The sequence below is a fragment of the Lottia gigantea genome (assembly GCF_000327385.1).
Source record: "Lottia gigantea unplaced genomic scaffold LOTGIsca_62, whole genome shotgun sequence".
Lineage (NCBI taxonomy): Eukaryota > Metazoa > Mollusca > Gastropoda > Lottiidae > Lottia > Lottia gigantea.
In genome coordinates, this window is record NW_008710115.1 from 233,022 (window position 1) to 258,574 (window position 25,553).

The window sequence follows — 25,553 nt, forward strand, 5'->3', positions numbered from 1 at the left end:
ACCTCACTTTTCATCATATTGCAATTAAGGGTATAAAAGAGATGTTGGTGATTCTAACATGATATTTTAAATTTGACCTTTCTAAAATGACCTATATATATGGAATATGATAAATATGATATTGTTATATGATCTGGGATTAAAGAGATATAACAAATATTACTAGCTGTTATAATCCAAGTTTGTTATCTCTGTTTATAATATCATAATCTCTAGAGATAGCAGGCTGTAATGCAGTCTCTGTTCAGTCCTCTGTTATTCTCTGCTGACTTTATGTTGTCTAATATTAAACTCTACACAATGTATGGAATATGTTTGTTTATATTACATACTAACTGTATTTAACATAAGGTTATATCATTGCTTACTTCCTAACAGTTTTATGTTTATTTCTCTAAGACATCTGGAAATCTTCTCCTCTCTCTTCCTTGATCAATACTCCATTCTCTTTCAAAATGGCTGATTATTTTCCAGTTTACTATTGGTTATTTAAGGCTGGTTATTTGTGCCATGATGTCAAAACAGTTTGATAATTATGTTTTGAAGATGTAAGTGATAAAAAAATCAATAAAATTCTGGAATGTATTTTTTAAAAATGCAGATGTAATAATGTATTTGAAGTCTTGAAAAGTTGTAGTCATCATAGCCAAATTGTTCGAACTTGGATAAAAATTCTCAGAGTAAAAGGATTCCAATGTGTGTGTAATATCAAAGGAACATAAGAAAAGTTTTTAAGAATATTTTTGATACCTGCCAAGTTATATAATTTATCTTACCTCTGTGTATAATATTAATTACACCTATGTTCATCTATCATTTATTGCACCTGTTTTAACATGCTAACATAGTTCTTATGTTCAAATAATTAGTTTATTTTCAAGTTTTTTTATGAGCACCTCCCAGTGTGTTCTAATGTAACAATTTAACTATATAACTTTAACCCTGAACCACCTGAATAATCATATAAATCATTATCACAGAGTGGCACTTGGCAGAGCTTTGCCTTATCCTCCTGACTTATCTCCCTGACTTGTGTTTCCAATGTTGTAAATCCATTTGAATAACAAAGTTTGGGTTATCTTAACACACAGAAACATTATAAATCTTGCTTACTGACTTACACCCTTTCAGTTGGGTTTTCTTTACATGTATACACAAAAACATAACAGATCTTGCATACCTAGACTATTTTTTTTACGAATTATTTTCGTGCTACATTTCAAAGATCACTGGAACCTTTCACCCAACTGTTGATCTGTTCCAATCAACTAGTCATTAATTTGTATTTGCCTTCTGATGGGTTTATTGTTGATGTAACTATTTAGATATAGGAAATCATATAAGCCTTTTGGTATTGAAATTGTCAATATATCATAGTAAATAAGTAATGTTTTGGTCTATACTAACACATGGTAAAGATGTAATAGTAAAATGGTAGATGTTTTTGAAGGATGGAGAGATTGGTATGAAGTTGATATGAACAAGTGATGTGGGATATTTGCCAAACAGCAGAAGTTTGTATAAGTATGATAGGTTGATAAAGATTCTATTTTGATATATTCTACAACTGTTATTATCAATACAGACTACTCCCAATACCCACTTGAAATACACACTAGATATGTTATAACATTAACTTACTTTTTATTTCATTCAAGTTAATTAGATGATTCTGTAGGGACATGTAATTCCTCCTGTATATTCTCTACTAGTACAGTCAATTATAATATACCATTTCTAATCCACTTTAATTTTCACTTCACTTTAATCAATAACATTAGGAAAGTTAACTTGTAACCTAGGCCTGTGCTTCTATAGGAGAGTATCTTCTATAACACCTATAACCAGCATAAAATCATGTAAACGTTAGAAAAAAATAAATCCATTTAAATTCACGAAGTCACAAAAAAACATAAAACTAAAGAAATCATGGGAAAATTTACCTCATCGCATACTGCATGGCATTGGTTTTTTTTTTAGTCCACTCAGGTGCAGCTATATAGAATGTAAAACTTAGTTTCATTTAATAAAGAAATGTATTAATGTACTGGTGTTGCAGGGAAAAAAATGCAGTAAGATTATTTTGTTGGCAAATGATGAAAAGATGTGTAAATGTTATTTTTGTGTATGTTATTGAAATGGAAAATAAAGATTTTAAGATAAAAACTAATAAACATTCCTCTGTAATTTAAAACATTAAAAGTTCAAGGAATCAAACTTCATGTCTAAAACATTGGTCTTAATTTTAACATTTTCTCATGGTTAATCTAAATATGTGTATGTAGTATTTTAGCGGTAAAAATTTGTTGGCTATTCTCAACACATTAGAAATTAGTCCAGAATTGAAATCATTAGTCAGAATAAGATAATAGGTAGACATTATATTGTGTTGCATTTGTCAAGCATCCAATTGATTTAAAACAATTTTATGATCTTAATAAATTGATAAGAATAACTGAAAACTTAAGACCTAAAGTTGGCTCTGGCTTTTATTATCTCAAGAAGCCACCAAAATTATACTAGGATTGGTTTTTGTTAACTGGGTATCCCTTTTGGAAAGTTGTTAATGGTTAAAATAATCAGGAAGTTTTATGTTTATTTAAATGCTATTTTGGTTTGATCTGTTATGTGTTCTTGCCTTAAACATCAAAATTTCCAGAACTCTGAAAATATTACATATCATAGGTTACTGTAGCATACCATTCTACTAATAACCTTTATGATGTACTAATATGACTTCTAACCGAGTATTATACTAGTATTAGTTAGTACTATTTGGTTCCACTCTGTCTCTATTGTCTTTTAACTTACCAACCATCAATTAATATCACATGTTTGAATAATTCACAAGATTTGTTTTATATTAGGTCATGTGAAATGAGATCCTGGAAAGCTTTTAATAATAGAAATACATTTCCTTTACAATCAGTATCATGATCTGTTATACCATTATACTAAGTGTATTTCATTCCAGTACCAAAATATATTGACTAATATAACATAGGCTTCTGGATGGAATTGATCATTGTATGCCCTGGCATACATATTAAGCATATCCACGAAAGATTTTTAGGTGGAAAGTTCATGTATTATCCAATTGGTAGGATGGTAGTTAAGCTACTAGCACAATATGGATATCAAAACATTATGTACATTTTACTGGTATACTAAATGTAGGCCTACTAATTAGTTTGTGAATTTACATCAGGAGCAAGGTTTGAATTCATTGAAATGGAATCGACCATCAGCTAGGCTTTTAGGAACAAATTTCTGAAACATTTCTGAAAGACCTATGGGACTTCAGTTGGCTTCAATAATGGATGCTCAGCACATCTGAGGCTACAAATAATGCATTAAAATATTATTCTGTTGTCGTATTTGTACACGAATGACCACATTCATGGTTAAAATATGGACAGTTTTGTTGAGTTATAGATTACAGTAAAAACAAACTATATCTATATATTTTTGTATGAGTCATTGACAGTAATTGAATTATTCAACATTCAGACTAAGAGCTGTAATTGTAACTCTGTATATAATAGAATTCCCAGTTCCCTCAATTTATTTCTTCACACAGATCAGATATTAAGTTAATTTGAAAATAGAAAGTGACCAATATTGAAAATTAATTTATTAATGGCTTGATAATCCCAAAATTTTATACATGTATATGGGTTAACTTCCTTAATTATTAACTTATTGAAAAATGTATATTTACATACAGTGACATTTGAAGCCACTAGAAGGGTCAATCTTGACACTGGAAAATTTGCAAGGGTTTTAACAACTGCTTGCAACTGGCAGCATCTTGGACCAACTTCAAGGGAAGAGCACATTTAAAAAGTTACCACAATTTTAAGGTATACTACAGTACAATTTTACATTGTCCCCAATAGGCAATACAGCTGATATGCTACTGTACAGATTTTAAAATTTACATTGTCGTCAGTAGATGTAAGTCATTATTTGAAGAAAAGTAGATATACCGGCAAAACCTGAAAGTGGCCATTCCTAGTAAATATTGCATACAGACTTCATTCTGAATAAAGGTGATCTATTTTGCCTGCCTATGAATTTTGTAGCTTATTATTATGTTGACGCTAGTTTACTGAACTTACACAATGAAAGGATTAAATTGTAAGAAAGCATGACATTTCTTGTGAAATATTTGTCTGAACATCCTACATTCTTTAACAGAACTATGTCTCTATTGTTTCACTGTTATGTATATTTGGGAATAGTAAAATTCCTATGATGTGATATTTATTTCTATGATGTATAGATGTCTTTGTGTTGATAAAGAATGCATACCATCTGTTATAAAGACATGATTTATTTCATTAATATTCAACATTTTATCATGTTTAGTTGAACAACTGATCTTCATAATACATATTGAAACTATATATTGAACTATGTTCAGAAAATAATTTAACAACAACTTTTGTGGCATCCATACTGTGCAAATATGCATAAAGAAAATTTCCATCTGAAATAAGAGCACCCCTTTTGCTGTAATCTGAAGTGTCTGTAGAAGAGTGTGATTCTACTGATAATAGTAATGTGTTTTAAAGTTGTTTTTGAACTAGTCAGATTTTCAATCTACAAGCCAGATAAATAAACATGTCTCTCAGCTTGTAGAAGTTCTCTTGTCACATGGCTTATTGAAGATAAAAACTGTAGGGTATGATTCAATGATAACATGTTTTAGACAGTCGTCTTGCAAGTTCCCATGACATAATTTATATTGATAAAAACTTTAAGATCGTTAAATTTCAAAAATTTAGAGTAACGCAAGTGCACATCTGCATGCTTCAAATCAGGTGCACTGTGCATCAGGTGTACAGAATTATCATAGATTACATGGCAGATGGACATAGCTAATTGCCAATGTGCATTCATGAGTTTGTTTATGAATATTGAATTATCTAAAGATTATCAGTCGGTGCTATGAAGGTTTTAAGCAAGATAACAGACCTCTACCTTGAAGTTGGAGTCATGGACGCTACCTCCCATCTGGTGAATGTTTTCAGTAAGGATCAAATCATATGATGACTTATATATCTGATTAATTGTGTAAATTGATCAGTTTGTAAAACTCCTGGGGATTGGCTAACTGTTTCTGTCATCAATGAAAGTTCAAGGAGGAAATAAAAAACGTGAATTTTATTTTATGGAAGTAAAACTAGGAGGTATGAGAATTGATGTGGATCAGAAATTGTGATATATGAACACCCTGAAGAATAATGTTAGATTAGAATACCAGTATTCATGTTATCTTATCAATAGCGTTTCTCTTTAGATATATTAACAGTAAAGCCTGTTTTAAATATTCAATAAACCAGGATATTTCTGCAAGTTTGGTAGATTCACTGCATTTTAGGTTCAGGATATATGATTTTAGTAAACATTGAAAATTGATGTTGACTTTATTATATGAACTAAGTTCATCTGGTTTCAAAAAATAAATAATGAAAACAGAAGTCAAGTTAATATTGAGGGTAAATAAGTAGGTTTAAGAGATGAAAAAAGAGATATTATGATATCTTTAATGTAAGGTTTATTGATAAGCAAATCACTCAAATGTCCGCAGTAATATAACAGTTTGTAAGAAGTTTGCCAAAAGTTTTCTTTTAGAATAGCGTGTGTTGCCATCGGTAGCGATAAAAAGATTAAGATAAGGAGTAAATGGAGTAGAAGTTTTGGAGCCTGGTATTAACATCCTAGTGCTCATTTACTTCAAGTGATTATTATCATCATAACTTCTATCTTTACCTTTAAATATTGGTGATGAGACACACTAGGGGGGACCTCTACCAAATACTCTGACTAAATAAAACCCCAGGTTCTCAGTAAATACTGATAGTCATGTCTCCAAAATTTAATTGTTGATATTCTACCATTTGATAAGTAAATTTTTTACCAGTATATGATTCTACTTTGTTTTGATTCTTTCAACATAATAAGTAGTAACAATTGTGAAAAAATACTGAATGTTACAGAAGATTTTTTGCAAGTATCTGTCTAAAAGCCTTTGATATTTTGTCCTAGAATAATTCCATATGATACAAGATTGGGAATGCTCTCCCAAGCGAGTGTCTGACAGTAATTTATGTCCCTTGAGGTATCACTCTGATACAACAACGCAATAGATAGCAACATCTATTGATATGCAGTTTAAAAAACTTGATAAAGGTTATATCAACATGGTATGAAATGGTCTATTTTTATACAAACATCATCATGAAGTTAATACCACCTTCAAAACATATGTTTCATTCCTGTGTCATGCTTCATGTGGTTTGTGAAATTTCTACTTCTTGATTTCATTAATTTCAATCTAAAACTGCATGGCAACTGGTTTTACAGAATGTGGTTATTCTGAATTACATGTCTTTAAATGTTCCTCAACCTCAAAATGCCTGATTCAGTTGTTCTTGTACTTTTGGCAGATCTTTTTAGAATTTTGGTCTTTCTGATCCATTACCAAATTTTTCATTGTTGAAAATTGTGAAAACATCTGAATATTTCACACCTTGAAAATACTGATGTTACTTGTTGAAAGTATTCAGTTTCAAGACTTTGGTATCTTCACATCTTCTGTTCTATCATTTATCTCTTTGTGGAAGACTAAAAGGTTTCTGTTTGGATCTCTCAATGATGACAACTTCCTTCCTTTTAACATAGTTTAAATGATGTACCTACACAACCTTTCTAAATTGAGGTAAACAAGGTATTTACAAGGTTTATTTTACCTGGTGTATTGATTTCAAGATTACCCGTCAGTGGTATGGTCTATGTATATTATTACATTTTTACCCCCTAATTCTTCACTTTGTTAGTTATTGTACTAGATAGACGAGGTTTAAATAATCGACATATTGAGCAAATCTGTTTGACATTTTGCCGAATGTTGTAATGAGAGTTTCTGCTGTTTTTATAGAATTATGTAAGCAGTTTACTGCTAGTCCAGGTGGCGATTTTCACATCTATTCAGGAAGTCAGCCATTTTGAATATTGTTCAGATGTGATAGTTGAGATTTGCACTATTGCCAGTGTTTTTGTTGCAGTAGTGCCAGATTTGAATACAAGCAGTATGACAATAAAAAATAAACAATTAACCACCTTTCTATCAAAAATAAACTTTTATTCTAAATCATTAAATTGAAATACTCAAACATCTTGTTTGTATAGAACATGTTTGCCACGAAATGAAATAACAGAATTTGTGAGAATTTGATATTTTGGATATAAAATCTATGAATTGTATAAACACCTGTAGGCAGTGAGGTATAGAACAGAACATCCGGTACACCTTGCTTGTCATATAACTTGTAATTTATAAGAGGAAATCTTTGTATACTCTTGTAGCAATTTCTATCTTACGGCAAAATAAAAACATTCTCTACATTTTGATTAGCTTTAGATTTCACCATGTTGAAATGAATTCATATATTTTAAACATTTATGAGCTTTTTTTCATCCGAAATTAAGTTGGTGAAATTGAAGACATTTCATGAACCAAGATAAAACTAACAATATTACTGATAAGAATTGTAGAATATAATAAGTCATGTAATTTATGAATCTTTCATCTTATAATTACTAATAAAGGAAGTTAGGTGAATGGGTACAGGGTCTGATATTAAAACATGGTGGTACATGTGTTGATATTCAACTTCATCTCCAGTCATAAAGATAAGGACTAGCATCTCTATTTCATGGTAACTTTAATGATTCACATTTCAACTCAACCTTGTAAGTACATTTTAAGTTGGCCATGATGACCAGATCACAGTTGTAGATTTCATGCCTTCTGAATTTCTGATTTGGCAGTGTATTGGAAATGAATTGTACAATTACCAACAAGTTGTTGATTTTTGTATGTTCATCTGAAAAGGTGAATGTATGTTGCCATTACTTTTATATCATTATTGATAATGTCCCTTAGCTCACTTCTTTAAACAAAAATTTAAATTTGTCACTGAGACAAGAATAAGTACTACTATCTGAAACTCTAAATAACAACATGCTTCAGTTAATATTCCATTGATGAAAGATATACATCCTACAAATTATTACTATAGGTTTTAATAAGTAATATTAAAATGAAACCTGAAAACAAGTGCTTGTTGATTGTATGATTAATTTTGAAACAAGATCTGTGAATTAAGTATTATGTTAGATGAAGTATTTGGCACTGGTTATGATCATAATAATAGTAGTAGTATAGGGTAGTAAAGTTGTAAAATTATTATTAATGAATAGTGGAAATGTGACTGACAGTAAGATTTCTATACCACCATACCTAGCATAGCTTTATAGCTCATTCTACTGATTATTTTACCTAGATCCTGTGTGGCATATGTTAACCCTTATTTATTTTACTAATTACTCCAGTAACTAGATTCTCTATCTCTCTTAACCCATTAATAATTACATATGTTTCCAACATTCACATTGAAAAACGAAGCAATTGACACAAGGTTTAGCACGTTCATTTATTTATTTTCAACTTCTAGGGCATTAAAATTCTTAAAACCTGACTTAGAACCATCAACTAACTTTCTTATGATGATGTCTGGTCAATTTGGAAATGCTTTGTGTACTTGTAATCTCTTTCTACTTTTCTCCCATTTCTAAACAAGACTCAACAAAGATGGTGGTTCATTGATTAAGACAGCTGTTGAAATGTGTGTAGTAATTTGATAAAAACCAGAGCTAACAAAGTAATAGACAGCTTTATTTATGATGTAAAGATTAAAAATATTGTGGTCTGGAATCATGAATTAATGATATATTATTATCATAAACAACTTCGATAGTGCTGAAAATCAATGAAGACTTTATGGAGTTAATCTTAACTCTTGAAATGATACAAAGTTTTGCATCCTATTTTCTGTAATGTCGTGATTTCTTAATAATAAACAAGGGAGAATCTCAGTCCAATCTTCCATGCAGGTTATCTCTTTGCAAATGTGTCTGGATAGCTTCTTCCACCTTCATATGCAAAATGATTTGAAGAACAAAATATTGAAGTCTGTATTTTATTTCAGTAAATTGATTGCTCTTTTGAATCAAAGTGAAGGTACTGGAATGGCTGTAAGTATAGTAAGAGACCTGATAATCTAATCAAAAGATGGTCAGTTGTATCTCACCTTACAACAGCTGTCTGGCTGACCAAATCAAAGTCAAATAATTTGAAATGGCAGGCACGCAGAAAGGATTAATTTGAGGGAATTTAAATCAAGATGGTTGAAATATTTGATAAGAAGAGAATGTAGACTTCTAATTACAGAGTAATCAACTCAGTTTATCTTTAATTTCAAAACTAGAATAATTTACAATATGTTACTTCATTACATTTGAACGCAACAATGTTACTTTTTTGATGAAGTAAAATTTGAATCTCCTTCTGGTTGTTGTGATTTTGGTTTGGGAACATTAAATCAACATTAACAAGGAAAAATTCTAATGCTCTTCTCTTCAAAGCAGATTCTCTGTAATGGTCGGCCATTTTGGAAATATAATGTCTATTAAAAACTGTTTAACAACATGGTTGAAATTTGATGATGTTAGAACTGTCAGCAGGTTATGGTCAATATACTATATATCATTAGAATGTAATGGCAGTTTGAGAGTAAGAGAAACCATATTGTGTATCTGGTGGTCTGATTGTTTGACTGCTGATCTGATATCACCCGACTGTATTTAGTCCTATACTGTCTTATCTTGATGGCCAGAACTTCAACTCTCATTTACAAGATTTGATAATGGCTGCTTCCAACATTAGTAGAAATTTTATCAAGGCTTCAAGTTATTCACTGGAGCCCCTGTCAGTGATGCAAATTGAAATGGGCTGACATGGATGGGACAATTAACTAAGGACCCACTTTCTACAGGTTGTGTATGTTAAATATCTCACGTCAGTTGGAAATTGAAACAGAATAGGCTAATACCTGTCAATGGTCAAAGTTCCACTCATCTCGCACTGCACGGCATTACCCATCTTGATAAACGTAAAACTCCATTCAATTCATTTCAAGTTATTTATACTTCAAGTGTGTTCACCAGTAAATTGTGAAATGTTGTGTGAAGGTTTAATGAGTAATAATACACTCCTAAGATCATTCTTCATTCTGACTAACAACCTTCTAACTTCTTCATTATTTTTACATTTCACTTCATTTCTAATTATTTACCAAGTGGAAATCTTCATTATACACTCGTAAAAATACTCTTCTCTTATTTTGAAGGAAGTAGTTCTGGAAGATTTCATTCACAAAAATCTTAACTTCTGTAAGATGGACAAAATTTATGACATTTAGATCTGTAAAAATCAGTGGAGCTAGAAAAATATTGGATGAAAGACTGGATAAAGATAGCTATTTAATATGTTTTAGGTTTGTGTGAGGTCAAAGTTTTAAACAATTGTAAATAAATCACACCAGATAAAGAATGATTGATAAATTTCCATAGTCAACACTCCTATAGATCATATCTGCCACATAATGCCACAGTATTGCAGACAATATTTTGAGGATAATGTGTAGTGTAAGGTCATAAAAATACCACTATTGACACATTTATCATAGGTTATTACTGTTTATTTTATTAGTACCATACCTGTAATGTAGAGTGGAAAATTACCTTTCATTTCACTTAGTAGTACTTGTAACAAACATAGTACCATGACTACAACCAAGCAATTTCACTTAGACTTTGTTGACTCAATTCATTGCTGGAAAGTGGACATATATGGATGTTTAAAAAAATGGTAATAGTGAAAAGAGTGTGAAACCTAATTGAATTGAACATTAGTCCAGTCTAATGGTACTGATAATACAATGAAATAGTAAGATTTAGACCATAAAACTTGTCTTTGTTATAAATTTACTAGTACAATTAGTACTCATGTCTATTTATTTATTTATTTTTGAGGAGAGAATGTATGGAACTTTACCAGATTTCTGAAAGACACATAAAACATGGCTAATAATAATAAACAAACTACACCTTTATAGCACTTTGACTCTTCTCTTACTGAAAACAAACTCTGGTCTTTCATTGTAGTCTGTTACTGTAGATTGGACAGACTTGAAATATATTTCATAATAAATACAACATGTTCGGTACTGTGCAACATTCCACAAAAAATTTTACCTTAAGAATTTGTGGTAAATGTAGAATTTTTCATTGAGAAATGCAATACTTACGACTAAATGATCATAAGATTTTTTGAGGAGTGGGTCCCAGAAATCTTTATAAATGTCAGAAAACAAAATTTTGTCTCAAAATATATCTTGATTAAAATTCTGTTGTAGCTTTAAAATGATACATGACCTGTGTCCTAAAATCATAGAAAAGTTTGAAAATGTTATTATTGCTGTACCTTACAGTTACAAAATACACAGTAAGAATTTCGTTTCATGAACACAATTTTACCACCTAGTTCAAGAAAAAAAAAGGAATGATACGCATCATGTCTACATAATAACATCAGCTATCTTTACTTTGTTTGTACCTAAGAACACCCACATTATGAGGTAAAGAGTGATTTAGTAATGAAGATATATTAGGTATAGAACCTGTTAGATAACAACTGACAATAAATCATTTAAACATCATTACAACAGTTGTCAATACTTACCTATACCATTCCTTTAACAACTGTCTTCATCTGATACCCTCACTTACACTATATAACAGTCACTTACAATATCAACTAACATACTCTAAAACAGTCACAAACAATGTCAACTGACACTATATAACAGTCACTTACAATATCAACTAACACACTCTAAAACAGTCACAAACAATGTCAACTGACACTATATAACAGTCACTTACAATATCAACTAACACACTCTAAAACAGTCACTAACAATGTCAACTGACACTATATAACAGTCACTAACAATATCAACTAACATACTCTAAAACAGTCACTAACAATGTCAACTGACACTATATAACAGTCACTTACAATATCAACTAACACACTCTAAAACAGTCACAAACAATGTCAACTGACACTATATAACAGTCACTTACAATATCAACTAACACACTCTAAAACAGTCACTAACAATGTAAACTGACACTATTTATAACAGTCACATACAATGTCAACTGACACTATTTATAATAGTCACCAACAGTGTAAACTGACACTATTTATAATAGTCACCAACAGTGTCAACTGACACTATTTATAATAGTCACTAACAATGTCAACTATTTTTGAGAGTCACTGATACTTTCAATAATTGAATATTTATCTACATTTTAACATTTACCCCTGCCTTACTATAGGAAACTGTCAAAACTTAAAGGTTCCTAAGAAAAAGGAATCTCCTTGATATTTCTTCCTTTTTTCTTTTCATATAAGCTTATTCTATGTAGATTGCATTGAAATTATTTTAGATTTTACTCTTTTGAGTAATTCTTAATCTGTTACTAATTACTAATATAGAATACTAACAATATGATGCACATTACTAATTATCATAACCTATGAAATTCTGATATTAATCAATTGATAATATATATCTAATAAAAATCTTTTTGTTATTCCAGCACCAGGAAGTGAACCCAGAAATGTACGAGCTAGAGCTGCCAGTTCAACTACTATTGTTGTATCATGGAACCCACCCGCTATACCTAATGGAGCTATTCAGGTAATAATCTTAAGTTTTCTAAAAGTAAAAAAAATCGATAACATGATTGAGAATATTGTAATCAGTGATATATAACATGATAGAGAATATTGTAATCAGTGATATATAACATGATTGAGAATATTGTAATCAGTGATATATAACATGATTGAGAATATTGTAATTAGTGATATATAACATGATTGAGAATATTGTAATCAGTGATATATAACATGATTGAGAATATTGTAATCAGTGTTATATAACATGATTGAGAATATTGTAATCAGTGTTATATAACATGATTGAGAATATTGTAATCAGTGATATATAACATGATTGAGAATATTGTAATCAGTGATATATAACATGATTGAGAATATTGTAATCAGTGTTATATAACATGATGGAGAATATTGTAATCAGTGATATATAACATGATTGAGAATATTGTAATCAGTGTTATATAACATGATGGAGAATATTGTAATCAGTGATATATAACATGATGGAGAATATTGTAATCAGTGTTATATAACATGATTGAGAATATTGTAATCAGTGATATATAACATGATAGAGAATATTGTAATCAGTGTTATATAACATGATTGAGAATATTGTAATCAGTGATATATAACATGATAGAGAATATTGTAATTAGTGATATATAACATGATTGAGAATATTGTAATCAGTGTTATATAACATGATTGAGAATATTGTAATCAGTGTTATATAACATGATAGAGAATATTGTAATCAGTGTTATATAACATGATGGAGAATATTGTAATCAGTGTTATATAACATGATTGATAATATTGTAATCAGTGTTATATAACATGATTGAGAATATTGTAATCAGTGTTATATAACATGATAGAGAATATTGTAATCAGTGTTATATAACATGATAGAGAATATTGTAATCAGTGATATATAACATGATTGAGAATATTGTAATCAGTGTTATATAACATGATTGAGAATATTGTAATCAGTGTTATATAACATGATAGAGAATATTGTAATCAGTGTTATATAACATGATTGAGAATATTGTAATTAGTGATATATAACATGATTGAGAATATTGTAATCAGTGATATATAACATGATTGAGAATATTGTAATCAGTGTTATATAACATGATTGAGAATATTGTAATCAGTGTTATATAACATGATTGAGAATATTGTAATCAGTGATATATAACATGATAGAGAATATTGTAATCAGTGTTATATAACATGATTGAGAATATTGTAATCAGTGATATATAACATGATTGAGAATATTGTAATCAGTGTTATATAACATGATTGAGAATATTGTAATCATTAACATGTTGATATTAGCAAAAATGGCACTGATCATTGACAAATTTTTGCGGGAAGAGGTGAAGGATGCATAAGGCATGCTCAGTAAACTGTTCTTTTTTTCCGATGCCACCTTCTCAAAGTGGGCTAGAATGGGAGTGGTTTGCAGAGCACTTGCCTGTTTCGTTACACAAATGACATTCCTTATATTCTGAAAACTGATAATTTGTTGGTAATGTTAAAGTAGATATGTTAGCTGGAGGTGGAAAAGGAATGAAATAGTATAGTATACATGTACATAATTATTATGATGTATATTATAGGGATATAAAGTATTTTATACACTCACACCAGAGAAACCTATATTTTTCTGGGAGAACCAAGAAGTTACCGATAACAATGTGGTTACCACCATCAGTGACCTAGAACCAAATGTTACCTACACCATCACTGTTTTGGCTTACTCCAACATTGGACAGGGTCCAATGTCACATCCAATACAAGTCTTAACTACCCAAGGTGGTAAGTATATTACACTATTTCTAGCATGGTTTCAACATCAACATATATATTGCAAGAATTCTTTATCAAATTTCAGACTGGGACGCTGCTGCGCCTAACTAATGCTGTTTGCCTTACTGAAGATCATGAGAATCATTGCGGAGTTGTCTCCCATAAGCTTGCATTTGACTTTAGTTCTTAGTTTTAAATCTAACATTACATTAATCCAATATGCATGGTTTGAGCTGAATATGTGCATGCTATTATTGTTTATATATCTATAATAATATATATACATGTTTTGCATGAAATTACCAGATTTATTAATTAATCATATTCATTAATATAGATAAATTAACAAATTGATTTCATCCCGCCATTTGGTCAAATACTAAGTTTTTAGAAAAGCATTTTCAGTTTCTCATTTGCATGTGCATGATGACAATTTTAAATGCATGAAAGTTCTGAATCATGTGCATTTTGCGAAAAATGATTGAAAATAATAATTACACAAATCTTCTGTTCATTTTGTTGCAACTTTCTATTTTCTGTTTCCCTTGATATACATTGGTTCAATTTTTTTCCCTTTTTCTGTCTTTTCATTTCTGTTATAATTTTTTAAGTTCTGTTTCAATGATGGAATTCATTTGATTTTACCTTAGTTATTCCCCTACAATTAGTTTTAGTTACTGTTGATTTCTGGACAAACTTAAAACTCTACTAACTAGAAAACTTAGTTTTTCTTTAAAATCTCGCTCTGTTCTTTGTGTAATTGAATTTTCAATTTAAGGTGTGATTGAATAAGGTGTGTGAGTGAGTGTGATTTCTGATTGTGTGAGTGGTCACTATTTTTCTTTTGGTTGAAACTTTAATGTTCTTACAGTAAATCACCCTGTATTCGAAGGTAAGTTGGTGGAAAGCGATCATTTTTAAGGAGGTATTTTCTTTTTGTAGGAACTGTGTGATTTTTCTTCCAGATTTTTTCAATATTTCTCTCAATGTCCAACTTGGACTGCATGTTATCTATATCAGTACTGATACTGTATTGTATTGTATATCATGTATGAATCAATAGAAACCAGTTTCTACAACCATTCTATCATCTCTTTTTGCTTGCCATTTTTACAGATATTTTCCCTGTTCATAAAACAGACATTTCATCTTAATATGTGACTGTGTGTGTTCGTTAAAAGTAGATTTAAAGCTAGCGCAGCATTTAGCAGCAAGCTGGCGACGCATGCTATTAACTTTTTCTTCTATGAATGTTAGACCCTCATTGGCTGTACTTTTAAACATTTTGTTATGGTAGCGCGACATGTATAGTGTGCTGCGTAGTAGTTATATTTGAATTGTTGTAGGAGTGCGCACATGCTCGTTTTTGAAGTAGCTGATTGCCCACTCTCTTTACTTTTTCTTATCACTGTTTTATTGTCAACACAGTAAAACTTTTTGCACTTTTGGACAATTTTTGATATTGTAGATTGTAAATTCAATAGGCCTTATAATTGTAAATTCATATTTTTTCATAATGATTGATTCTATCAAATTTGATTCTAAAATCACTTTCACTTCACTTCTATAAATTAATAATCAAACTATTTAAGTCACATGGATACAGGACTATAGTTCACTGGGCATTTGATTTAGGCTGATTGCTGTGCTAAATGAAGCGATTATTGAGCTAAGCGCCTGCTAGCGCGCTGTATATTATAAGAATAATACTAATGTTTGTTTACTAATCTATTAACATTTCTTTTTTATTTCATCAATATAACAGCTGGTCCACCAGGTGAGCTCTGCTCCACATTTTACTACCTACATTATGTTACCAGAGCACAGGTTTCTTTGGACATAGAGCACAACTAGATATCCAACATTAATCAGTTACATACACTACATTATTCAGCTGAAATTATTTAGAAATTAAAGGGATAGTGAGAGGTTTTGCTTAAGTGTATTTATATCACGCTTAGTTATAGTCAAAGTGAATGACTCATAGACCTCCGAATGAAAATTGAAATAATACAAATTATTGATATCAGTTCTCTAATACAAATAAAAAGTTTAGAAAACCTCTTTACAATCCCTTGAAGAATGAAAATATCACAAGTATAGATGAAGCACTAGGTCACTATGGTGGTATTTATAGATAAGCACTATATCCAAAGAAGTCTGCTCTACATATCATTACTAAAAGCACTTTCACATTAACATGAATATGGTACTGGTAGCCATTTTGAAATACATTTTGGTAATGCTCAAACCAAGCATATAATAGCACCTAGAAATAAACATTTCACAACATTTTGTTTTCTTGTAGGAAAAACAAGAGAAAGCCACTTATTACTTGCTTGCATTGCCATTGCGAATTTGCGATTTTGCTTTTGCAGCGTGTGATAATGTTCGCAATTACAATTATGATTAAAAAAACATGATACTAACAAATAACATATAGCATTCGTCTGCAATTTGAAATTATTCTTCAAAAAACTTTCTGACTAAATAAATTTCTAAAATCTAGATATTGTGTTGAACCATACTTTATTTAATGATATTTGATTTTTTCAGTGCCATTCCAACCATTGAATCTAAAAGCTGATGCTATATCACCTAATGAGATATTGGTAATGTGGGATGCTCCTCAAGAAAAAGAGAAGATTGATAGTTATCAGTTATATTATAATGATTCTCACATGAGACAAAATATCCGTATTAGTATTTCTCCACCAGAAGAGAAATATAAACTTGTTGATCTAACACCAGACACAGTTTATCATATCCAAGTCTCAGCTAAATCAGCTCGAGGCGAGGGACCTAAAACACCCACGGTACAAGCTCAAACTCAACCTTTTGGTAAGTTATGCTTTATGTTATATTGTATAATGTTGAGAGAAACCTTTTCATTGTTTGGTCTGTTGAGTAAGATTATGTATGTTGTGCTTCCAGAATTTATATTTTGTTCTCAGCATTGTTCACTATGACAAGGGCAAACTTTTTAGGCATATGATATGAGTTTTTGTCAAATAGGCAAGTAGGTCAAAATCTTGAACAATTTGATTGAAGGCGAACATTTTCAATAGATGACTGGCAGCATGATGAGTAAATAACTGAATACAGGGCAGATCATACCTTACTGATGTCTTCAAACTCGAATAGATCCCGAGATTTCACCAAAATAAGACTCTGTCCATTGTTATAAAAAGGGATTTAATACTCAATGAAAAGGTTTCGTAATAAAGATATAAAAAAGTTTTGTATTGTGATATGTGATATGATGATTAATTTGATGTTGTAATATCAAGTGTGTTATGTATTTTGAGAGTGTATTTTGTCAGTGTTGTGTCTAGTTATCAGTGCTGTATGCATTGAAGGCTTTCATTGTGTATCATGTATCTCTATGTATCATTTATATCTGTGATATTTTGTTTGATATTGTTACTATCTACTCAGTCTGTTAATTGTTCAAAAGACTGATGAAATTTTCTGGAAATTTATTTCTTTTTGGGGGTGAGTAAAATCAAAAAATCATCATCATTCATTATCATCATCATCATGATCACCATTATTAGATTATTTCTTTTGTTCATGTGTTCAGTTCTTGTCCTGTCACAATGTGTTACAAGCCTTCAATAAAGTGTGTCTTGTCTTGATCATTATATGGTCAATATGGAGTATGTATTCATATTTTGTAAAGGATTGAGTTTTATATCTATCAGATTCTCAGTACTTTTTGGTCAAAATGAACAGTTTAAACATGATGTAATTTGATTACGTGGTTTTGTTAAACTTTTCAATGAATCGAAGCACTGTTGTCATTTTGATTTTTTTTTTTTAAAGTGAATGTGATATTGTCTCCCCCATGAGTTCAATTAAGTTTTTAAATGTGTATGATTTCTGTTTTTACGTCATTTTCATTTTGAAGTCTTCTCAAAATAAGAAACCATTTGGAACCAGATTTTCAATAACTTTTTTCGAACTCTTCTGTTTATTGCATTGTGCTTGATAGATGCTTACACTTGATTGCCTGGAAGTCATCTGATGATCTATTCTAAATTCATTCAAAATTACGGCATGAAATTAGTCTGCTATTGATGTGCAACATCTAGAGAAACAGTAGAGACATCTAGGTCATAATTGACCAATCAGAAAGCATGTTACATGACACTGCATGTGTTAATTTTTCTTTTCTGTTCCTTTTGTTTCTTTTATTTTCACATATTTTTTCACCCCATTTTAACCCCACTTTAGTTCCGGGAGCCTCACCACAAGCAGTCAGCGGACGCCCACTCAACGCACATGAGATAGAAGTGAGCTGGAAGCCCCCTCCTCGAGATAAACGTAATGGTAGACTTGAAGGCTATAAATTGTATTATATGAAGAATGAGGAAGGAAATATTGAAACAGACGGCATTGTCAAACGTTTAAGACCAGACGTAGATTCCTATATTATTAAAGAATTATCAACTTGGACTGAATATAAAATACAAGTACGAGCTCATACAAGAGTTGGAGATGGTCCCCTCTCACAACCTATTCTGGTTAAAACAGATGAGGATGGTAGGTTTTTATCAAAACTGGTTCTCATTCTAATATTACATCCACATTCATTCCTTCATTCAATTCTTCATTTGAGCTTTCAAAATTCTTCATTGGTTTGGAATATATCAAATGATAAACTGTTACGGATTGCGAAATTAAAACTTGAAAATTCTTTGAGAATGTGATTGTAGTATTCAGAATGAATTCAAAATGGCTGATTTGACATCCAGTGGGATATTTTCTGTGTTATCTAATTATCAACAGTGTGTTGTTGAAGTGGCATACTGACAGCGTTTTATAACATTCACAGGCAATAACGCCTTTAGAATCGTGTGATAAAACAGTCCCTTCTGCACCAAATTAACATCTCGAAATTTAATACATGTTTGGCTTTTATTGTTGAATCTCCCTACCACCATTTTTTTTAGTTTCATTGTTTCAAACCCTTAGACGTTATTCACACTCATCATTTAATATCATCTTAAAATCAACTAAAATAAATCATGAATTGATTGTTTGATCATAATAAAAACGCTAACAATAGTAGTTATAACTACTAAACTACTCAAAACTAATAGATGTTAATATATCTATGTAAGTATAAATACTGCATGTTGTATTTTTACATTTCAATATTGTGTTGCATGAAATTTCTAACTCTGTTTCTTCATCTGTAATACTTTCTATTCCAGAGACATGTTCTTAATAACTTGCATTTCAGATTATATAGTCATATATCAATATTCTAGTAGTAAATATATTAGGTAGTAAAATATTACAGTTCAGACTAAATACAGTTGTCTGTTATTTTACAGACTGAAAACGAAAAAAAAAAACATCAAAAAAACTATTGCAATCCTTATGGTAGCATTCAAACTAAATGTAACATAACATTATTGGAGTTTTCAAATGTTTGGTTTAGATTCTATAGAAATTGATTTTTTTCATCTGAAATGCTTGTTATCTTCTGTTTTAAAACAAGATATGAATTTTTTGAAGAAGATAATATTTGGCTGTGCCATTTTTGGAATTCCATTATGCATATGGCTGCAATAAAAGAGATTTTCAATAAAAAGCATGATCCTCCAAATTTCTCTTCCTTTTTCTTCCAATCTGGATCTTAAATTGATGATTTTACCATGACAAGATACACATTTCAAAAGGCTATTCACTTTGCTTATTTGCACGTCTAATACAAAGTTCGCATTTTTCTTGAATGGTCTTTGGCATCTCTTATTGAAATTTTTTGTGATCTCTAGTTTTGAAAGTAAGAAAGTGTAAAAATTTGAAATGTTGGTTTGGAGTTAAAAATTAGAAATTGTATCTTGACAGTGAAATCATTATTCTGGAAAAAAAGAATTGTCCATGAAACAATTCTTTCACATTACAAAAAATTGATATCTTGAGAATTTTGAATTAACCTTGAAATCTCTTTCATGATAAAATAGTTCCTGGAGAACCACGGAAAGTCACCATTGAAGTCATCAATTCAACAACCATATTTGTGGAATGGCAGCCACCAGCTAATGCTAATGGTATTATAAGAGGATATCAGGTGTATTATGTAGAAGTTAATAGAAATGATGAACCCATATCTTCTGCTCCCTATTATGATACCTATTCTGGAGATAAACGTGAGGCTGTTATCACAGGACTTAATCCTGATACTAGAATAATGGTTAATGTAGCAGCCTATACTAGAAAAGGAGATGGTATTAGATCTAGATCTAAATTGATAACAACCAAAGGAGCAGGTAAAGGATAATTGTAAAATATATTGTATTTTTCTGGTTTTTGTCTAGATCTAGATATGTGAGAAGACAAATTTTTTCATCATTTAAAAAACGAACCCTTAATGATTGAAATACAAGAAATCAAATGTTTCCATAATCAAAAAAATCCATGTTTTTTTTATTGTACCACTATATTTTCTATCTTTTCTGATACTCAATTAGTCATTCAATTTAATGGTTTATTCTTTTCTCTTCAGTACCAACACCACCTAGAAACCTCCATCTTGAATTGATACAGGAAGATCCACCCAGAATTAAGGTTACCTGGCAACGACCTCGAGACACTCATGGCAATGTAGAAAACTACAAGGTTATATGGGGTAGATTCGGGGAAAGATATGTCGAGAAAATACTACCGGCAGAAAAGTATTCTTTTGTAACTTATTCTTTAGGTATGATTATGTTGCATCTCTATACCAAGTTTGTACATGTATTATATAGTTTATATTGTGAGCATGTTTTTTTTTAAGATGGCGATTTTAGTCCACATTATATCCAAGTATAAACCATATAGTAATATTACCCATATATTATTTCGCTTATTGATATTAGTCGTGAATTTTTCTTCAGTTCTCAGCTTGGTTGTACTTGGTTCAATATAGAATTAGACAATTCTATTGACAGCAAGCTTATTGGAACTCCCAATATCTCACTGATCTTCAGGGGTTAAACAGTAAGTTTGAAACCAAGGTCACTAAGTTTTGAGAGATGGAAATAAATTTATTTACAGATAAGGGTACCAAATATGAATTTCGTGTATTAGCTAAGAATGATGTAGATTATGGAGAGAGAGCTGTAGAAACTCTGAGTACACCTGATGGAGGTAGGTTCTTGATAGTTTCAGCATAAACACAATTTTGGAATATCAGTAACGTCATTGATTACAGAAATTCAGACAAATTGTTTTAAGAATATTGTCTACATTATAAGGGAGATAAAAAAAAAGAATTTCATACTTACCTGAAAGTACATGTGGAAGTGTGCTGATATACATCATTTGTATCTACAAGTTGACACTTGGAATGTTATATCTGGAGATCAAATTGCCCTGGCTCTGACTGAAATATAAAACTCATCTATACAATCTCTAATGTTGATTGCTCTTTGTTAAATTTTGCATTGTTCGGCAAATTTCTGAATTAGACAGGGTTCTGATAAAGCTCAAATGTTTTAAGGGGGAAGTGACTATCCATCATTTATAAAAAAAAAAAAATAGTCTAGCATCTTTAACATATTGTAATTATTATTGTTACAGCCCCAGCTGGTGCCCCTCAGAATTTTACGGCTATAGGATTATCAGAGACTAGTGTAAGATTAACTTGGGATTTACCAGCCAGAAATCTTCGTAATGGTGATATAGGAATGTACCAGATAACGTATCATAAACTATCAGATCCTGTTAATGAGGAAGATTTAAATATTACTGATACCTATATGGATATACAAGGATTAGAGATGAATACTGATTATATCTTTAAGATTAAAGCTTATACTAGTCGTGGTTCAGGACCTTGGAGTAACAGACTTCATTTTAGAACATTTGGTAGAAGTAAGTATTACTAGACAACAGTATATTTTACAACAGAAACTCTGTACCAGTTAATTGATGAGCACCATTGCAACCATCTGAATTGCTCTTCAGAATTAAAGTCCAAATTTCCCCTAAAAAACCTAAATAAAAAAGAATTTGCATGCAATTATTGAATAATGAGGAATGCCATTGAGAATCTTATTTAGAACCTTTAAGTGACTTTGTAGAAATTAAATTCTGACAAATGGTATGGCTATTTGAAATAGATCTCTCTTTGCTGGGGAATTAAATAATTAAGAAAAAATATCCCTTCAAGAAATATCATTTGTTGCTAAGTCTATACACTGAATCATATCTGATGGAAGTAATGCAATAGTAGGTGAATTGATATTGATAAGAAGGAAATTGTTATGAATAAAATGTTCCAGCTCAATTTCAGCAATCCAGCATTTTTGCTGAGCCAAATCATATGATCTTATATTAAGGATAAAACTAATGTTCAAACACAATATTTTTACAGTGCCACCAGCACCAAGAAATGTTAATATTCGTAGAACATCAGAAACAACTGTAGAAGTAACATGGGATGAACCTAACTTCCCAGTAGCTGGTTACAGAATTTATTATAATGCTTTTGATACTCCTGATATGAGTGTATGGCAATCTGTAGAGACAGGACCGTATACTGTAGCAGAAATAACTGGTCTAGTACCATATACAGTTTATGCTGTAAAGGTTCAGGCTAAATCTGTAGATGGTAGATATGGTAATCTATCAGATTCTGAAATTACTAAACCAGTTCCTACAGGTAATTATAGTAATATATCGCTTAATAACTCATACAAATAATGATAGGCTGAATCGAATGGAAATTTAAATAGACCTCTACAAGAGGGAATTCAAAATTAAACATTTGTATATAAGGGTTATTACAAAATATTGTAAACTTTTAAACGAAAAATGATTGATCTTTATCAGAGAGAATTGAAAAATGAAAGACCCATATCTTGATTTTTTAAAGGATGTAAACTTTTATGATTTATATCTAATTAAATGGTTTTAAAGCCTCTATCAATATTTGTAAAATGCATCATGGTGGAAGATTCTTATCCTGTACATTATAACCTATATATGTACAGAGTTATATACATATAGTATAGTCTACTTTATAAAGAAGAGAAAATCAGATAGTATTGTAGCGTCAGAGATCATGGATTTCAGTAAATGTTCAAAGTAGTGCTTGAGTAAATGAGACATGTGCCTCTTCAACAAAGTATACCCAAAATAAACTAAAATTATTGACTAATTTTCATATTTTCACTAGATGTGTTTTGACTAATATTAACATGTCATTCTTCTAATAGTACTAATATACAATACTGCTTGAGCAGATGATTAATCTTATACTGTATTTCTTTCAAAATATCTTATTTGACTTCAGTGTCTAATTTGGTCAAAATTTACTTGGATGTAAATAATGATTACAAGGTTTACTTGGCTGTGAACAATGATCACATAATGTATTAGGTTGTAAACAAATATATATACAAATAGTAGTTGTTTGTCAACAATGATTACAAAATTACTTGGTTGTAAACAATGATGAACTAAATGTATTTGGTTGTAAACATTCATGCACAAATTGTATTTAGATGTAAATATTGATGAAGAAACTGTATAAAATGATTAATCACTGCCTATATGTTGATTATAAACCAACCTATCCCGTGTGAGATGTAGAGTAGTTGATAGATTTCATCTCATCTCATAATCAACGGATTTTGTTTCTTTTTTCATTTAATAGATTCTTATTTCATAGATCGCAAAGATGTTGTTCGCAACTTCCGCGTTACCATGCGAACACCTAACACTGTCAAATTATCTTGGGATCCGCCAGAGAAGAAGCGAGTTAATACATACTTGGTAAGTTAACAAATTTGACAACTCAACAGACACCTGATATCATGTTTGGAGAAGTTCTGAAACGAGATTGAGATTTTCAACAAAATCAATAAAACCATTAAAACATTAAACCATTCAAATTTTCTTAACATAAACTTTCACAGTTATTCACAATTTTGTTTTGAATTTTTAAGCTACGATATGAAGGAATTAAGAATTATCGTGAAAATGGTGTGACTAAACAAATCTTCCAAGATAAAGAAGAAGTACAAATTCCAGGACAATTAACTATGTGGACTCTCCAAAATCTTCAACCAAAGATGCGTTTTAATTTCAATATATCAGCATTATTCCATGATGAACCTGGTATACCTGGTCCTGATGTACATATCTCTACAGAAACACTGATTGAAGGTAAGACTGTCTTTTAATATTTGACAGAATGCATGACATATTTCAGAGTGGTGGAAAGATAGTGAGCTAAGTTCTTGATTGTTGGTCTAGGGGCATCCTGTAAAAGATTCTTCTGATATTTCACTCTGGTTGATTATAACATATCTCTGGAAAGGGTCTTTTATGTGTTGTTCAGATGGGACTGTTATAAACTGTGTACATGAAAATTTGCTCCGATTTTTCATCCTGGTTGAATATTGTACATCCCTGAAAAGTGGATTTTACATGTTGTGTCGTTTCGATTTGACTTAGATGAGAGCCTTGTGTGCTCTAGGCTCCTTTGACAATTTGAAATAAAAAAAGAGTACCCTAATGCAGCTGTTTTGGCAAAATTTCCCTCTGTACACTGCTTAGTGCTTTTGCTTCCTTTACATAATATCTGTCTGTAAACATAGGATGTAGATCTTCATTTTATCTGCCATTTTAATTCATAAATCTAATGTTTTGTTTTGTAGCACCACCAGAGGTAGCTACACCCCAGGTGACTAGAATATATCGTGGTACTATAACATTAAGATTACAGAGAGCTAGTGAGAAGAATGGTCCTCTCAGTCACTATATAGTGGTAGTTGTACCAGAACAACACAGCGTAGCTAAATATCCTCAAGATTTTATAATGGATAATGTAAGTATATTATTGTCTGATTTTCAGAAACAGAAAATGAAATCTTACAACAAAATCATGCAAATATCATAGCATATACAAAACAACTTTCAATGACTTGTTTAGGCTACAGTTAGCACTTTTATGACTAATAATAATGATAATCTATTTATATAGTGCTGGTCATTTCAAGACACTTAGCTACTCATATCACTAAATGTAGCTCCGATTTATATACCAACC

At 30.7% G+C, this 25,553-nt stretch overlaps 1 protein-coding gene across 1 annotated transcript in view; it reads left to right on the plus strand.

Moving 5' to 3' along the window:
- LOTGIDRAFT_128794 (hypothetical protein) overlaps window positions 1-25,553 on the plus strand; it is a gene marked incomplete at both ends in the record, with an annotated part of 62,247 nt that overhangs the window by 30,532 nt on the left and 6,162 nt on the right. The window contains 11 exons of the mRNA XM_009064354.1: window positions 12,586-12,686; window positions 14,311-14,509; window positions 17,057-17,341; window positions 18,737-19,045; window positions 20,476-20,781; window positions 21,018-21,212; window positions 21,551-21,643; window positions 22,076-22,363; window positions 24,171-24,259; window positions 24,469-24,675; window positions 25,188-25,331. Coding sequence (XP_009062602.1) covers window positions 12,586-12,686; window positions 14,311-14,509; window positions 17,057-17,341; window positions 18,737-19,045; window positions 20,476-20,781; window positions 21,018-21,212; window positions 21,551-21,643; window positions 22,076-22,363; window positions 24,171-24,259; window positions 24,469-24,675; window positions 25,188-25,331 — 2,216 coding nt within the window. The remainder of the gene's footprint in view (window positions 1-12,585; window positions 12,687-14,310; window positions 14,510-17,056; window positions 17,342-18,736; window positions 19,046-20,475; window positions 20,782-21,017; window positions 21,213-21,550; window positions 21,644-22,075; window positions 22,364-24,170; window positions 24,260-24,468; window positions 24,676-25,187; window positions 25,332-25,553) is intronic.